The sequence below is a fragment of the Tursiops truncatus genome, chromosome 19 (genome assembly GCF_011762595.2).
Source record: "Tursiops truncatus isolate mTurTru1 chromosome 19, mTurTru1.mat.Y, whole genome shotgun sequence".
NCBI classification, from domain to species: Eukaryota; Metazoa; Chordata; class Mammalia; order Artiodactyla; family Delphinidae; genus Tursiops; species Tursiops truncatus.
Window position 1 is genome coordinate 35,926,138 of NC_047052.1, and position 18,918 is coordinate 35,945,055.

Below are 18,918 nucleotides of genomic sequence, written 5' to 3' on the forward strand. Positions count from 1 at the left end.
CTAATACAGGGTCATCTGCTTTCTTTTCTTTGATGGATCAAGCTCGTTAAAATGTAATTTAGGGACTTCCCTGGTGGTCCAGTGGTTAATTAAGACTCTACACTTTCACTGCAGGGGGGCACAGGTTCAATCCCTGGTCAGGGAACTGAGATCCCACATGCCACATGGTGCAGCCAAAAAAAAAAAAAAAAACACAGTAGCATTCATCCTTGATCTTGTAAGAGGGTCACATTACCCACCATTGATGACGCTTAGATCTGAATCGTGTAAACTATCAATAAACATCATTTGATATACAAAAAAGTATATATATATGATATATATATATAAAATTTAAAATACATTTAAGTACAACTGTATTAAAACTATTTTTATGTATTGTACTTCTTCCTGTTTTTAAATGTACACATCAGTAACAAAACTTACAATTCTCTTATTTTCCTCCTAGATTTATTCCTCACGACATTGTCTGCCTCTAATACCTTCCAGTTTGAGATATGGAAAAATTTGGTAAGAAATCTTTTCTTTGAAGCATTTTTAAATGATGGCTTTCAGTAAAAAAAAAAAGCACACAGTCTTAGAAAGTAAAATGAAAGTAATCATTTGGTCGGTTGGTTTCAACAATAAATAGAACAACTTTAAGAGCTTTTGGTTGCATTGCTGCATTCAAACTGCTGAATATTGCTGAAGGAAATGATTCTTTCAGCATCAATTCCTCTGCAGGTTTTTAGGCATGACCCGCCAATTAAACCAATCAGTCTTCCCTAATACGCATGTTAACAGGGCCCCTGCTAGGCTGTCAGCTGTTGAGAGAGATGCCTGTCACTTAAGTTGTCAGCATGATGGTTTGTTGAAGAAAACCCCTTTTAAAAGACTAATTTTTCCTACTTGCCTTCAGGCTTATATACAAAAATAAGAACAACAGATACTAAATTTACTCGCAAGTTGACGAGGCAATATAGTTTTTTAATTGCAAATAGAATATTCCCAAACTGATGTCATGGTTTCACTTTATTTTTAGCTTGATGTAGATTATATGAAATACTAATTAATGAAGAATAGACTACCCAGATTTTTAAAGTTGAATTATAGGTACATAATGGAGGACAGGATTTGAGGACAAGCCAAATTGGCCAACTGAGTGACATTCATCAAATAATGGTCGAGTATTAAACCTCACTTTCCTCATATGGAAAACAGGTATAAGAGTGTCATGTCGGCTTCATAGACTGTTTGTGAAGATTAAATGCAACAATGTGTGTAAAATACCTGGCACACAATACACACCAAATTTTAGTTTGAGATCACTTGGTTTCCCAGCTATTTACTCCAGATTGTCTTTTATTCAATCTAAATTAAACCCATAGCATTTTGTAGATTTTTGTTAAAATACTTTTGAAAAATAAACAGATTTTTAAAAATGTAAAGTGCAGGCTCATGGAAGAAGACTCATTATCAGCCATCTCTTATAGAAGAGTCATGATTCAGATTTCTTCATGGAAGGAAACTAGGATCGGGCAACAGCTTTGTTTAGACAAGATTAGGACTTTTAAATACTAACTACTTCCAAACTAAGCAATTTGATCCTTTTTTCTTTTTTTTTATGAGGCAAGGAAAAAGAAAGACATCTAAACCAGAAAGATTTATCTTTGTTTAATGTACTATATATATATATATATATATATATATATATTTTTTTTTTTTTTTTTTTTTTTTTTTTTGCGGTACGCGGGCCTCTCACTGACGTGGCCTCTCCCATTGTGCAGCACAGGCCCCGAACGCGCAGGCTCAGCGGCCATGGCTCACGGGCGCAGCCGCTACGCGGCATGTGGGATCTTCCCGGACCGGGGCACGGACCCACGTCCCCTGCATCGGCAGGCGGACTCTCAACCACTGCGCCACCAGGGAAGCCCAAATGTATTATATTTTTTAATATAGTTGTATTTGTTTTTCTGATGATAGAAATACAGTTATATTTTTAATGATTACCATAAATGAAAATTTCCACTAGTGGGGGATACTCGTTTTCAGGTGGCCTTGAAAACAATACTTCAAGTGAATCTTGAGGTATTAGAAAATGAGAAAATCAATCATTTTGATTAACAAACTAGTATCCATCAGGGGGAGAAAAGCCTCATTACAAATAAATATTATATATATATATATAAAATTACAGACTACTTTTGAGTATATTATTTCCTCTCAACCTAGGCTGATTTAAAGGTCATAAAGTGAAGCAACTCAATAGGAGAAAAATCTTCAAGAAGAGACTCGATTTTGATTGGACTCTTTTTTCCCTTTCTTGTTTTCTTTAAAGAAAATAAATTATCTATTTGACAGTAGAGACTAAGGGTTTTTCATGTGGTAAAACAGCTGGGTCAATAAGGTACTCACATTAACAATAATATAAAAGTCATTAGTACAAAGTAAGGGGAATGTAGACTCAAAATTAACTTGTTCAGATAAAATGTAGGTTTTGTAAAATGGGAGGATCATTTTTAATTTAGAAGTTGGGCAAACAATTCACAGTAACACACTAATTGACAAAAAAAAAACCCCTCAAACCCTATAAAACCATATTAGCTAATAGAAGAATATGCGCTGCAACAAATCTTTTTAGGTAGTTTGGGCACAGCCCCATGGTAGGTGCTCTGGGAGATCAGAAGTCGACAGAAGACGAGGAGGAGGGCTAAGATGTGAGTGTAGGCAACTCTGACTGGTATGATGAGAGGTACAAACCTCATGCTGCAAGGAGTTAAAAGACAGAGCAGTTGCTTCCATTTGGACCACCCAGGATCATCTGGGAAGGCTTCAAGGAAGATGTGGTATTTGAAATGGCTGGTACAGATGAGCAGGATTTTAGTGGTTGAAAGTGAGAAGAAGGAAGAGGGCAAGGACATGCATGGGAAACACAGGACATAGAGTAGAAAGTGGCTGGTTTGGGCCAGAATATGAAAAGATACTGGAAGGTTAGATTAGAACAACTGGTTTAGACAAGATCAGCAAAGGTCTTGACTCCTAAACTAAGTAATTTGATCTTTTAAAAATTTATTGAGAAGCTTAAGTCCTAAAGGTTTTATGACTGAGCATGAGATAAATAGAGCTTTCATTATTGCAGTTAGTCTGGCTATTGCATATCAGATAGGTTAGCATGGAAAATCTGGAGGTGGGGGGATGACTTAGGTAGAATCTACTATATCCTGGGAAAGAGGTGGATGATTAAAGGAGTAGAATGTTGGGAATAGACAAGAAGGGATAGGTATGAGAAGACAGAAGGACCATTAATGCAAGGGTAACAGAAAAGACAAAGGAAGATCTAATTTGGGGCAGGAAAAAAAAATTGTTTTAGATAAGAGACATATCAATGAAATGGTTAGAAATGTAGGACTGAAACTCAAGGAAGAGAATAGATAAGTATCATGAAGGGAAAGAGTTAAGAGGGGAATGGCAAAGCCAGACCCATGGACAACACCCACCGCCCTTAGAAACTTTCAATCTTGGCACTTAATGCCATTTTAGGCCAGATGATTCTTTGTTTTTTTTGGTTTGTTTTTGTTTTTTGGAGTTTTTTTTTGGAAGAATAGTTGATTTACCATGTTGTGCCAATCTCAGCTGTACAGCAGAGTGACTCAGTATACATATATATACATTTTTTATGTTCTTTTCCATTATGGTTTATCCCAGGAGATTGGATATAGTTCCCTGTGCTATACAGTAGGACCTTATTGTTTATCTCTTCTAAATGTAATAGTTTGCATCTACCAACCTCAAACTCCCCCAGTCCATCCCTCTCCCTCCCCCACTCCCCGTTGGCAACCACAAGTCTGATCTCTATGTCTGAGAGTCTGTTTCTGTTTTGTACATCGGTTCATTTGTGCCATGTTTTAGATTCCACACATAAGTGCTATCTCATAGTATTTGTCTTTCTCTTTTTGACTCTACTTCATTTAGTATGAGAATCTCTAGTTGTATCCATGTTGCTCCAAATAGCATTGTTTCTTTTTTATGGCTGAGTAATATTCCATTGTATATATGTACCACATCTTCTTTATACTTTCATCTATCGATGGACATTTAGGTTGTTTCCGTGTTTTGGCTATTGTGAATAGTGGTGCTATGAATATAGGGGTGCATATATCTTTTTGAATTATAGTTTTGTCCAGGTATATGCCCAGGAGTGGGATTGCTAGATCATATGGTAATTCTATTTTTAGTTTTCTGAGGAACCTCCATACTGTTTTCTGTAATGGCTGTACCAACTTACATTCCCACCAACAGTGCAAGAGGGTTCCCTTTTCTCCACACCCTCTCCAGCATTTGTTATTTGTAGACTTTTTAATGATGGCCATTCTGACCAGTGTGAGGTGGTACCTCACTGTAGTTTTGATTTGCATTTCTCTAATAATTAGTGATGTTGAGCAGCTTTTCATGTGCCTACTGACCATAGGCCAGATGATTCTTTAATGTGGAGATCTGTCCTGTGCATTGTATGTTGTTTAGCAGTATCCCCCCTGGCCCCTGCTCACTTAGATGCTAGAAGCTGGCTCTCAATTGTAACAATGAAAATGTCTCCATATATTGCCCAGTGTCCTCTGGCAAACAAAATCACCTCTGGTCAAGAACCATTGCTTTATGCAAATAAAGATGTAGACACAAGATAGTCATCCTATGTTGCTTCCTGATCATTTTTTAACATTATAAATATGGCAGTTTTAATAGTAAATATTAAAACCTGCAGGCCAAAGCATAGGTGGTCCTCCATGTAAAGATACTTGTTACAACATAGCACCTGTGGCTGGAATTCAAGCAGAAAATGGCAAATCCCTTGTCAATGGCAGTGTGTTAGCTGCTTCAATGGTGGGTAGCAGAAATAATAGTATTAATACTAGCGTTCCTACTACCAATTATAATGTTAACTACATACATATTTGTGCATATGCTGAGCTAATAAGCACTTTATATGGATTATTTTACTAATCCTCACAAAAACCTTGTAAAAATTCATTTTAGAGATAAGTAAACAGATGCTTACATTAGAACTAACTTGTTCAGACCTCAAAGCTAGGAAACAGTGGAGCTGGGAGTTGAACTAGGAAATCTGTCTCTAAAATTTGGACCCTTAAGTCATTGCACAGTCATTCCAGAAACCAAGTAGGTGGAAGAAAAGGTAAAAGACATAGTTATAATTGTAGCAGTGGGTTGGCCCAATTTTGGATTGCAGGACTACAATGAAGGCAAGTAAGAACAGCATGGTAATGAATGGGACAGAGTGGAGTGGTCTCAAATAGCAGCTCATGAAAAAAGTACTTGCAGCTCGGAAGCACAGGACTGACATTATATAAAAATACCTTAAAAGTGCCTGATAACTTTACATTTTGCAGAACTCTTCCTAAAGTTTCATTCCATTGATCCTCTCTAGAACCCTGCAAGTACACAGTACATTTATCCCCTTCGAACAGTTGAAGAACAGAGACCCAGAGCAGTAAGTGGCTGTTCCAAAGTGATACAACTTAGCAATGAAAGGTCTAGAACCACGTCATCTAACTACATGTCTACTTCCCTTTCTACCAGACTGTTCTACTCTCTCAGTTTAAAAGAGTATTGATCACGTTTGTCTTTCCTACATTAAATAGGTACAAAGCAGCTTCATCTTTGAAAATAAGTGTAGGCATGCATCACTTTAAAATATGTCATCTAATAAGAGTAATAACATAGTGATGATTAAGTTTATTGAATCATTTTAATCAAATACTAAATATGTACATGACACTGAAATTAAGTCCTATAGGTTTGTACTGCCAAATGGAGTAAAGAATAAGCAATGATAATGATGGAAAGATAAATTCAATAAAGTGTTATCTTTTCCCCCAATTATGTCATATATATAATGTATTCTGCACGCTCTCACTGTAGCAAGAATATATGATTCTCTTTTTCTTACAGTTAGAAGAGGGTTTTGTTCTTCTTATACTGAGATTCATGGTGAATGTGGCATCTTAGAAATGGGAGGCTGTCACCTGGGGAGTATTCAGTGTTTCTTGGTGGAGATGCATCATGAAGTTATACAGGCATACCTGTTTTATTGTGCTGCACTTTATTACACTTCACAGATAGTGCTTTTTTTTTTTTTCTTACAAATTGAAGGTTTGTGGCGGCCCTGTGTCAAGCAAGTATATCAGCACCATTTTTCCAGCAGTATTTGGTCACTTCTTGTTTTCTGTGTCACTTTTTGTAATTCTGACAATATTTTTTCCATAGTATTATATTTATTATGGTGATCTGTGATTATTGGTCTTTGATGTTACTATTGCAAAAAGATTACAACTTGCTGAAGACTTAGGATGACAGCACTTTTTTTCAGCAATAAAGTATTTTTTAATTAAGGTATGCCCATTTTTTTAGGCATAATGCTTTTGCACACTTGATAGACTACAGTATAGTATAAAAATAACTTTTATATGCACTGGGAAACCAGAATATTCCTGTGACTTGCTTTATTGCAATACTCACTTTATTGTGGTGTTCTGGACTGCAATATCTCTAAAGTATGCCTGTATCTGGAAACATTTCTAAATATATTTTATTGAGTTTAACAGTACTTCACTGGGGTAATTCATTCACTTGAGTCATTTAATAGGTTGATGTTCAGCTTTATGTTAGATGAGGCTGATGTATTTTAAGAGAGATTTTTCCATTCATTCAAGAATAATTATGTCCACTTTGTACCTGATGCTGTAATCTTTCTAGAATGCAAATTCACTTGACACTTGTCAGAAATTTGGCAATTTTGATGCATCTCTAGTGTAATTTCAGGTACTAAGTAAGACTGGAGGGGAATCCTAAGTTTTAAGACAAGTAAATAAGATTTCCGTAGAAAAATCATTCAAAAATATATCAGATACTTTAATAATGGTAGGTAGGAGAAACATGTTTCTGCATGTGGATGATGGTGTATTAAAATGGTTGGAAAACTGCCTGTCACAAGGCAAATTTTACTTATTCATGTTTCTCAAGCATGTAGTCTTCATGCTTTCAGTGTAGCAATGCATTTCTCTGTAAATGTTAGAAATAATTTCTTAAGAAACTAACTTGCAGATATGCAGTATCCTTAGAGGAACAAAGAAGAAAAATGTTTTAAAATTGTTTAATATTTTAAAATATATAGGTATCCTATATAAAGTATGTAGGAATCAGGGTCAGTATATCGAATAGTGAATAGAGAAATCAGTGATAAGAAGAGAGCTCTAAAGCTGAGAGCTCAAAACCCAAATGCAGAGTTCTGGGTTTTTTTTCTTGTGTAGTAATCTAAAATTATAGAAAAGAAAGGCAGTAATTTAAAGAAATGTATATTATTTTTGTAAGCCAGACATTCCATTTTGGTAAGAGTAACTGAAACAAATGATCTCTAATGGGTTCTCCTTTTTTGTTTAGCTTATCCACCTCTGGTTAGTACATGGCAGCTGTTGTACTCCTTTGCTCCCTTTCTGATTGATACATAAACTTGGGTTGATAATGAATGGGCCATTTAAGGATGAGTGTAATTCTCATTTCATTTGAATATCTGTTCCTAATTAACCCCCAACAGAATCATCTTCCTTGAAATCTGTAAAACATAGTGTCTTTCCTACTTATACCACTTATATGTTACCTTCAGAAATTCTGTTTTCCTGACTTATATTTTATCTCCCAACTGGACTGTAAGCTCTTTGAAGGTAGGAACTATGTTTTGGGCTTCTTTATATTCCCCAAACCTTCCACAGTACTTGAAAGTAGAAGACACTCATTCTGTCTGAAATTATGATGATGATTTAGTAAAACATACCATACCTGAATTGACAGCAAGGAAAGCACTCCAAATGCACATCTTCAACTCACAGCAGTTTCATTTTATGAGAAAAGTGGAACAGAAAATTGGGATAATTTTTTGCAGTACAACAAAAGTCTTAAATTATTTATTTTTCTGCTTTAGTTAAAATGCTTTGTTTCACATTTGACAAATGAATGGATTATGATGGTCTAATCCAAAACTTTCTGCCTTTAACAGGATGGAAATTTCTCTCTCAGTACTGTATTTGAAAAACCTCAAAATATGATGGTAGTTGGACAGTCAGCATTTGCCGACTTTGGTAAGATTGTTTTTGTCTTTGAAAGTCTCCCCGTCTCTCTGACCTAGTCATATTAATTCCCCATATCTAAAAGTAACTTTAGTGTCTTCAGAGCTATTACTGATTTAAAAGATGCCTGTCCTAGTATTATACATGGCATGTGGTCAATTCTTTAATACAATAAGGAGCAATTTATGACGTGTGTTTAAATTATAGTTTGAATTTAAGGGACTCCTGTTTGCAGGAGTAACATGCAAAAACAAGGATGTCTACTGAGGCTCTTCTAGAGAATACCAAATAGTAATTATCATGACATTTTTATGTATATCCACACTGTAGAACAAAAATATTGAAGAAATTAACCTGATCTCTTCAAACTACTTGAATATTAAAAAACATTTTTGTTTATATCTTAATTCCAAAGAGTAGCATCTGTTATGAATCTCTGTTTTCCAAAAGATTCTACACAATAAATCAAGTTCAGAACTTCCAAAGCATATATGGCTCTTGCATCATTTGTCAGGGTTATTATTAAAAGGATTTTGGTGTCAGATGGAAAAGTGGTCTAGATGACCACTACCTGAGTCCAAAGTTCGCTCCCATCCTGCTTTTCCTTCATTCTACCAACAAACATCTCAGCCCTGTTCCTCAAAATGCAGGTGACATATTACCACCTCCAGAGGCCTCAGTTTCTTCATTTGTAAAATGAGGATGATGATTATAACCATCTCACAAGGCTATTGTGAATAACACAATGTGAGTAAAGCACAGCGTCAGGCACAGAGTAAGTGCACAGGAAATTATTGTATAATCTCAGTCTTTTCACTGGACTTGTTTGGTCTTGTTGTTGCTGCTTTTTGCTCTGCTGACTAAATCAACTCATTGTTCAGTGTCATAGAGACGTGTCCCATGACAACTAAAGCAGGAGGTTTGATAGTGTTATTTGATGAAAATTTCAACATGAATCTCTGTTGTACTGTATTTTAGTTTTATTACATTGAATATTACTTTGATTTTGAGCAAATTTCTGGGGACTGATTTATAGTCTTTAATGCAAATAGTCAAGTGTTAGGATACATGAATTTTTCTTTTAATTTGCTTATGGACTTGATTAGCTGGATTAATGACAAATCCCTTTGCAAGTCTGTCTCTAGGGAAAGAAGTATATATGCAGTATATAATTCTCAGGAGGCTCACAGACCTCCCTTAACCCCTGGTTAGGATCCTCCAAATTGAAGATATTTGTTTTATTATTGTGTGTTTTGTATGATGAAGTGCTTTGCTTGTAACAAAGTTATTAGTAGCTTTACTTAAAGATTTTTTTTAATTGTGCTAACCATACACATAGACATTTAATTTACATGTTTGTATTTTTTCAATGTGCAGAATATAGGATATAGTCAATTAAACATAACTATTTCTCCCCTATTTTTAATAACTTTAGGTGAGTATATCAGTAAACTTTTTTAATAGATCAGTAAATTTTAAAGAAATAGCTCACACTGTCTTTTTAAAACTTGATGTATTTTTAGCTGGGTATTATCAAAAAACAAGACTGCTTATGAGTCCAAACAGATGGCATTGAATAAGGTTATGAATATTAATATATAAAAATATGCATTTTCCTATACATTTGAATATGTCTGTAAATTGCATCCTGCCCTCCATCCACCACCCCTCCCACTCCTTTTGAACCAAGGCAAGGGAAGTGACTGACAGCCAGGAAGTCAGAGTGATATCAGAAATTCACCATTTGTTTGGTTAAGAAAAAGTACATGCATGAATAAATGATATAGCTCACAGGAAGACTCCTGTACCAAAAAGGAATGTTTAAATGGCTCCCAGCTCACCTGCGTTGTCTAGGAACAGAAGTTTTTTACCTATGATGAAGTTTTTAGTTTCTAACGTAAACTATTTTTTAAAAGATATCAAAAAACCTACTCTTAAAGAAGGCTGTGCTGGTATAGTGAAAGGGAGGTAGGATGGTTTGAAATCAAACAAATCAGGAACTTCTAGCTAATAAAACAAGGAAATAATTATTCAGACTTATGATAACATTATTTATTCCCTTTATAAGACAAACAAATACTTTCCCAGAAATCACCTAAATAAAACTCTATGAAATGTTACACAGCCAATAAAATGGGAGTTATGAAGATTCTGTTAGGAGAAAAAAGCAGAACAGTATGTTGTACAGTATGATCATTAAAAAAAAAAAGACTAGAGCAAAATATATCAAAATGATGATAATGGTTGCGTTAAAGTCGGAAAATAGGTTATCTTATTACCTGTTTTCCAAATTTTCTGCTATGTGGTTAGATTAATTTAGTAATGAAAAAGTAAAATATAGAAGGATAATAGTCAACTATGGCAAGAAAGAAACCAAAGTATGTACTTAAAGTGTTTAGATATTTCTGTCGTATTACCTCTGAGTTCATATATAATTTATCCTATCCTCTGAGTTGCATGAACAACTCCTTCAGAGAAGGTCATGTACTTACACACAGTCTTTAACTCCTACAGCTTTGTAGATACAGTAGTAGTCCCTAGGTATCCACAGGGGATTGGTTCTAGGACCACCCCACCATCACCAGTTCCCACCAGCTACTGCCAGATACCCAAATCCGAGGATATTCAAGTCCCTTATAGTGTAGAAAATTACATGGTACAGTCAGCCCTCCATTTCTGTGGCTTCTACAGTTGATTGAATGGATGCAGAACCCATGGATATGTAGGGCCAACTGTACCTTTTTAAATTAACTTCAGAAAGTAAAACAAAATCTTCTGGTCTGATGGGATATGCAGAAGGTAATGCTTCTGGGACATGGAATAGGAAGTCAGGGGGAGTTTATTAGAATCTTTGAGATACCTGAGATTTTCATATCAAAAGAGAGGTGGATTTCAGAAGATGTGGTTCATATATACAATGGAATATTACTCAGCCATAAAAAGGAACAAAATTGGGTCATTTGTTGAGATGGATGGACCAGAGTCTGTCATACAGGGTGAAGTAAGTCAGAAAGAGAAAAAAAATATTAACACATGTAGGTGGAATCTAGAAAAATGGTACAGATGAACCTATTTGCAGGGCAGGAATAGAGACACAGACGTAGGGAACGTACCTGTAGACACAGGGGTGGGATGAATGGGGAAATTGGGATTGACGTATATGCACTGCCGTGTGCAAAATAGATAGCTAGTGAGAACCTGCTGTATAGCGCAGGGAGCTCAGCTTGGTGCTCTGTGGTGACCTAGATGGGATGGGATGGGGGGTGGTGGGAGGGAGGTCCAAGAGTGAGGGGATATATGTATACGTATAGCTGATTTACTTCATCGTACAGCAGAAACTAACACAACATTGTAAAGTAACTATACCCTAATTAAAAAAAAAAAAAAAAGACAGGGTAGATTTAAACAGTTTTGAAATACTCGATCTCCTAAGGATGGAAACCAATCAGGAGACAGGTCGGGCATGAGGTGGTGTGAGCATGAGCTAACTACATCAATAATTGGAGGGACAGTTGGGAGAAACTTTGCAAAGAAATAATCAGTAAATGTACTGGTTGGTTTGACAATAGAAGGATTAAAAAAAAAAAAAAAACTTGCCTCTGAATAACTAGAAGAATCATTCTTTTCTCTACCATTTTTCATATCTACCATTTTTCATAGAGATAGGTAATCAGGAGAGAAAACTGGTTTGGATATTAAGATACTTTAGAGTCATTACTTTAACAATGCTAGTAAGACAACAAGCTGGAACATTTATGAAACATAAGTTTAGTAATAAAACCAAAGCAAGTTTGAAAGTCCTTCAAGAGCTAAGAGATCAAGAACTGAATGAGCCCTCCAAGAAGGAGAGTGTGAATAGAGTTTGACACGAATAAGGAGGGAGAAAAAAAGAGTGCTAAAATGTGGTCAGAAAATATTGATGATATTAAAATGTGATGTACAAGGATGACCACGAAAAGGCCTTTGGATTTACAGTTTAGCAGGGCACTAGTGGCCCAAAAAGGTGTCATTTACAGAGCTCTTTAGCATTTCCTGAGCCTTAGAAATCAGCTAATAAGTAGTAGCTGCTGTTGGTTATTAGCTGGGCCCTGGCCTCACACTTGGGAGATCTGCAACCCATAAATGCCTCTAATACTTAAACAGTCATCTTCTAGAAAACATGTTGTGCCTTACCCTATTATATCACTCTATTAAACTGTATGTTAAAGTTGAGTGTTTTTCTAGGTAGGCTTAGAATATCAAGGTGTTTAGAATTTCAGCAAATAAGGTAGTATCTGTTAAACTACATAGGACATAAAGTCAGGCTTCCCTGGTGGTGCAGTGGTTGAGAGTCCACCTGCCCATGCAGGGGACACAGGTTCGTGCCCTGGTCCGGGAAGATCCCACATGCCGCGGAGCAGCTGGGCCCGTGAACCATGGCCACTGAGCCTGCGCGTCCGGAACCTGTGCTCCACAACGGGAGAGGCCACAACAGTGAGAGGCCCGCGTACTGCAAAAAACAAAATAAAAGTCAAGAAAAATAAGGTACATTTTTTTCTATCAAAAAAAGTTATATACAACCACACTTAGAGAAAACATTAATTTTGTATGCAATGCCAGATGTAATAGAAATCAATAAAAAGCTGCAAAACCGAAGGGAGAACACAAACCTTAACAGAACGTCAGCATTTTCTATAGATTGAATCATATTTTAAATCTCATAAAATACATAAATTTATATATCCCAATCTAAATCTTGTTTATCAGATCATCATAAAGAGATCACACTTTATTCTTCAAGTGAAGAAAGAATACTGGCATGTTGGTGAAACCTGGGAATTGTAAATTAGGCCTAAATAATCCTATAAGTGATAAAGGAGTTAATGAAAATAGGAAACTTTGTCATCCGTGAAAGTTACTAACATATCGGAAAGTATTGAACCCCATAAATAGTATCACTTATGATTGAAACCAAATCTTATTCAATTGAGTATCCCAATGGCCTAGTACAGTAGATAATAAATGACGTTTAAAGGGAGAAAAACCCCACAAGCAAGTTATTTTATGAAGTTTTTATGCTGCTTGATAAAAATTCAGATTAAAATTCCAAATTAACTGTGGTACAGCTGAAATAGTTCAAAATAACAGCAGTTTTCCTTCCTCTTGTTTTACAGTTGGGTATATTCAGTAACAATTTGATGAATTAAAATTGCTTCTTGTTAGTTTTGATCTGGAAGTAAAAGAAAATCACGTGAGCCATGTATGGAAATTTAAAACTTATATTTAGCCTAAATGCTAATGGGTAATTAAATGTTCATATTCTCTATTGTTTTTTTTTTTAATTTTTATTGGAGTATAGTTGATTTAAAATGTTGTGTTAGATTCAGGTATACAGAAAAGTGAATCAGTTTTACATATACATATATCCACTCTTTTTCTAGATTCTTTTCCCATATAGGCCATTACAGAGTATTGGGTACAGTTCCTTGTGCTGTACAGTAGGTTCTTATTAGTTATCTATTTATATAGAGTAGTGTGTATATGTCAATCCCAATCTCCCAATTTATCCTTCCCCCCTTATCTGCTAACCATAAGTTTGTTTTCTACATGTGTGACTCTACTTCTGTTTCGTAAATAAGTTCATTTGTACTGTTTTTTTAGATTACACATATAAGTGATATCACATGATATTTGTCTTTCTGTGTCTGTCGTACTTCACTCAGTATGACAATCTCTAGGTCCATCCATGTTGCTACAAATGGCATTATTTCCCCCCTTTTTTATGGCTGAGTAGTATTCCATTTTATATATGTACCACATCTTCTTTATCCATTCCTCTGTCGACGGACATTTAGGTTCCATGTCTTGGCTATTGTAAACAGTGCTGCAGTGAACATTGGGGTGCATGTCCTTTTGGACCATGTTTTTCTCCAGATATATACCAGGAGTAGGATTGCAGGGTCATATGGTAGCTCTATTTTTAGTTTTTTAAGGAACCTCCATACTGTTCTCCATAGTGGCTGTACGAATTTACATTCCCACCAACACCGTAGGAGGGTTCCCTTTTCTCCACACCCTCTCCATCATTTATTATTTGTAAATTTTTTAATGATTGCCATTCTGACAGTGTGAGGTGATACTTCACTGTAGTTTTGATTTGAATTTCTCTAATAATTAGTGATGTTGACCATCTTTTCATGTGCTTTTTGGCCATCTGTATGTCTTCTTTGGAGAAATGTCTATTTAGATCTTTTGCCCATTTTTTGATTGGATTGTTTGTTTCCTTGATATTGAGCTGCATGAGCTTCTTGTATATTTTGGAGATTAATCTCTTTTTGGTTGCTTTGTTTGCAAATATTTTCTCTCATTCTGAGGGTTGTCTTTTTGTTTTGTTTATGGTTTCCTTTGCTGTGGAAAAAGAAATTAGATCCATTTTTTAATTTTTAATTAGATCCATTTTTTTATTTTTGTTTTTATTTTTAATTAGATTCATTTTTTATTTTTTTAATTAGATCCATGTTTTAATTTTTGTTTTTATTTTCATTACTCTAGGAGGTGGATCAATAGAGACCTTGCTGCGATTTATGTCAAAGAGTGTTCTGCCTATGTTTTCCTTTAAAAGTTTCATAGTGTCTGGCCTTACATTTAGGTCTTTAATCCATTTTGAGTTTATTTTTGTGTATGGTGTAAGGGAGTATTGTAATTTCATTTTTTTACATGTAGGTGTCCAGATTTCCCGACACCACTTATTGAAGAGACTGTCTTTTCTCCATTGTATATTCTTGCCTCTTTCGTCATAGATTAGGTGACCATAGGTGCGTGGGTTTATATCTGGGGTTTCTATCCTGCTCCATTGATCTATATTTCTGTTTTTGTGCCAGTACCACACTGTTTTGATGACTGTAGCTTTATAGTATATAATCTGAAGTCGGGGAGCCTGATTCCTCCAGCTCCATTTTTCTTTCTCAAGATTGCTGTGACTGTTTGGTGTCTTTTGTGTTTCCATACAAATTGTAAAAATTTTTGTTCCAATTCTGTGAAAAGTGATATTGGTAACTTGATAGGCATTGCATTGAATCTGTAGATTGCTTTGGGTAGTACAGTCATTTTCACAATATTCAATCCTCCAATCCAAGAACATGGTATATCTCTCCATCTGTTTGTGTCATCTTTTACTTCTTTCATTGGTACCTTATAGTTTTCTGAGTACAGGTCTTTTGCCTCCTAAGTAGGTTTATTCCTAGGTATTTTATTCTTTTTAATGCGATGGTAAATGGGATTGATTCCTTAATTTCTCTTTCTGATCTTTTGTTGTTAGTCTATAGGAATGCAACATATTTCTGTGTATTAATTTTATATCCTGCAACTTTACCAGATTCATTAATTAGCTCTAGCAGTTTTCTGGTAGCATCTTTAGGATTCTCTGTGCATATTATCATCTCATCTGCCAACAGTGACAGTTTTACTTCTTCTTTTCCAATTTGTATTCCTTTTATTTCTTTTTCTTCTCTGATTGCCATGGCTAGGACTTCCAAAATTATGTTGAATAATAGTGGTTAGAGTGGACATTCTTGTCTTCTTCCTGACCTTAGAGGAAGTGCTTTCAGTTTTTCACCATTGAGAATGATGTTTGCTGTTGATTTGTCATATATGGCCTTTATTATGTTGAGGTAGGTTCCCTCTGTGCCCACTTTCTGGAGAAGTTTTATTATAAATGGGTATTGAATTTTGTCAAAAGCTTTTTCATTATCTATTGAGATGATCATATGGTTCTTATTGTTTAATTTGTTAACATGGTGTATCATATTGATTGATTTGTGTATATTGAGGAATGCTTGCATCCCTGGGATAAAATCCCACTTTATCATGGTGTATGATCCTTTTAATATGTTGTTGTATTCTGTTTGCTAGTATATCCTTGAGGATATTTGTGTCTGTGTACATCAGTGATATTGGTCTGTAATTTTCTTTTTTTGTTATATCTTTTTCTGGTTTTGGTATCATGGTGATTGTGGATTCGTAGAATGAGCTTGGGAGTATTCCTTCTTCTGCAATTTTCTGGAAGAGTTTGAGAAGTATAGGTGTTAACTCTTCTCTGAATGTTTGATAGAATTCATCTGTGAAGCCACCTAGTCCTGGACTTTTGTTTGTTAGAAGATTTTTAATTGCAGTTTCAATTTCAGTACTTCTGATTGGTCTGTTTATATTTTCTGTTTCTTCCTGGTTCAGTCTTGGACGGTTATACCTTTTAAGAATTTGTCCATTTCTTGGAGGATGTCCATTTTATTTGCATACAGTTGCTTGTAGTAGTCTCTTATGATCCTTTGTATTTCTGTGATGTCAATTGTTTTTTCTCCTTTTTCATTTCTGATTTTATTGACTTGAATCCTCTCCCTTTTTTTCTTGATGAGTCTGGCTAAAGGTTTATCAATTTTGTTTCTCTTCTCAAAGAACCAGCTTTTAGTTTCATTGATTTTTGCTCTTGTTTTCTTCATTTCTATTTCTTTTATTTCTGCTCTGATTTTTATGGTTTCTTTCCATCTACTAACTTTGGGTTTGTTTTGTTCTCCTTTCTCTAGTTCCTTTAGGTGTAAGCTTAGGTTGTTTATCTGAGATTTTTCTTGTTTCTTGAGGCAAGATTATCTTGCTTTAAACTTCCCTATTATAACTGCTTTTGCTGCATCCATAGCTTTTGGATCATCGTGTTTTTGTTGTCATTTGTCTGTAGATTTGTTTTTTATTTCTTCTTTGATTTCTTCAGTGAACCATTGGTTATTTATTTATTTATATTGTTTAACCTCCGTGTGTTTGTGATTTTTAGTTTTTTTCCTGTAATTGATTTCTAATCCAGTAGTGTGGTCAGAAAAGATGCTTGATATGATTTCAATTTTCTTAAATTTACCGAGGCTTTATTTGTGACCCAAGATGTGATCTATCCTGAAGAATGTTCTGTATGCACTTGAGAAGAAAGTGTATTCTGCTGCTTTTGGATGGAATGTCCTATAACTATCAATTAAGTCTATCTGGTCTAATGCATCATTTAAGGCTTGTGTTTCCTTATTAATTTTCTGTCTGGATGATCTGTCCATTGGTGTAAATGGGATGTGAAAGTACCCCACTCACATTCTCTTATATGTAAGTATTTTAAAGACCAAATACCTTCAAATAGACAGATCATTATATTACAAAAGTGGCTGTATAGGGGGGAGTTCTAAGTATTATGCTTTCTGGGCTTGGTCTCATTTTTTTGAGTCATTTAAGACTGCTTTTCATTCCAAAGACTTAATAGTGGACTTTTGTTTGTTCGTTTGTTTCCTATAGTTGAAAATTGGTTGTTCTCTTGTTAAGTAGCCTTATTTATTTTTTCATTAAAAGGGACACTGAATTCCAGTTGACATTAGTCAATAAGATAAAATTTTCAGATAGTCTCTCTTAAATGTACTAATATAGCACCTTCATCACCAGTCAGAAATTATTAAGTAAATATAAATATAAAATACTTTAATATATGGAATATGGACAACTGGATGTAAGTGCTGGATTCAAGGAATTTGAAATATGATACTTTGAAATATAATTCATAAAATACCATGAATTTTATGGTACAGACATATCAGTTCAAATAGTTTATTCTATTCTTTAAAATTGTAGAGTGATCAGTTTTTCTCCCATTCAGTTTTCTTCCTCTTTTGTACTGGAAGATGTACAAGATGTTCATTAACCTATTCAAGAAATACTTGTTTTCAGCGCCTACTATTTAGACGATTCTGGATGCTTGGCATGTAGCCATGAATGAAGCATACAAGAACCTTGCTCTCATGGAGTTTAAACTCTGTTGAGGAAGGGAAAACAACAAGAAGTAAATTAGGTATTTTTAGAAAGTGTTAAGAGCTTTGAGCAGATAAAAGTACTATAAGAGGAAGTGAGAAGGCCTATTTTCTGTAGCTGATTGGAGGTCATATTTCACCTTCGAGTTGAATGAAGTCACAGGAAGATCTTGGAAGACTGTTTCAAGCAGAGATAACACCTAAATGAATGTTCAAAGTACAAAAAGAAGGATGGCACTTGGCCAAGTCTTCAGGGACTTGAGAACCAAGGTAAGGAATTTGGGGGTTTTTCTAGATAATTGGGAGCTTCAAGGAGACTTAAGAGGATATGTAATTAATCCCACAATATTTTGGACCTATTAAGTTTGAGATATGTATTGGACACTAAAATGTTATACAAGTGCAAGATACAAACTCTGAAGAGACATAGAGTTGGATATCAGCATATCCTTGTTTAAATACCTTTTAGAAAATGGATAATGGATAAATAAAGGAGTACCTGCTCAAAGTATCCCACCTTTCTTCCTAACACTACAAATGTAAATTATTCCAGCCACAGTGGTCTCTTTGCTGTTCTTCAAACAGGCCAGGCACTGTCGCCCTAAGGGCTTTTTCTTCTGCATGGAATGCTCTTACTCCAGATATTCCCATGGCTCACTCCCTCACTACCTTATAGTCTTGCTAAAATGTCATCTTCTCCAAGAGGCCCTCCTTGACCACTCTATTTACAATTGTAACCCCTGCCCCCAGCACTCCTGGCCCCTTTCCCTCTTTACTTTTCTCCGTAGCATTTGTCACTATCTGATATACTGTGTTTTCACTCATGTACTCCATTGGTGTGTTTTCTTCACTGCTATATCTCATGCCTTGAAGCAGTGCCAGTCACATTGTAAATAATGAATAATTTTGAATGAATAATTTAATTTTAAAATGTATTAATTGATTAAACCAATTGGTTTTTAAGAATTGAGCCCAAATTTAGGACATGTCTTAAATAT

The 18,918-nt window shown here is 35.2% G+C and overlaps 1 protein-coding gene across 4 annotated transcripts in view; it reads left to right on the plus strand.

Annotated features, from left to right (window-relative positions):
- ITFG1 (integrin alpha FG-GAP repeat containing 1) overlaps positions 1 to 18,918 on the plus strand; it is a 236,288-nt gene that overhangs the window by 67,517 nt on the left and 149,853 nt on the right. For all 4 annotated transcript variants that reach the window (XM_033845061.2, XM_073795662.1, XM_033845062.2 and 1 more), the window contains exons 7-8: positions 449 to 510; positions 8,045 to 8,126. In XM_033845061.2, coding sequence (XP_033700952.1) covers positions 449 to 510; positions 8,045 to 8,126 — 144 coding nt within the window. The remainder of the gene's footprint in view (positions 1 to 448; positions 511 to 8,044; positions 8,127 to 18,918) is intronic.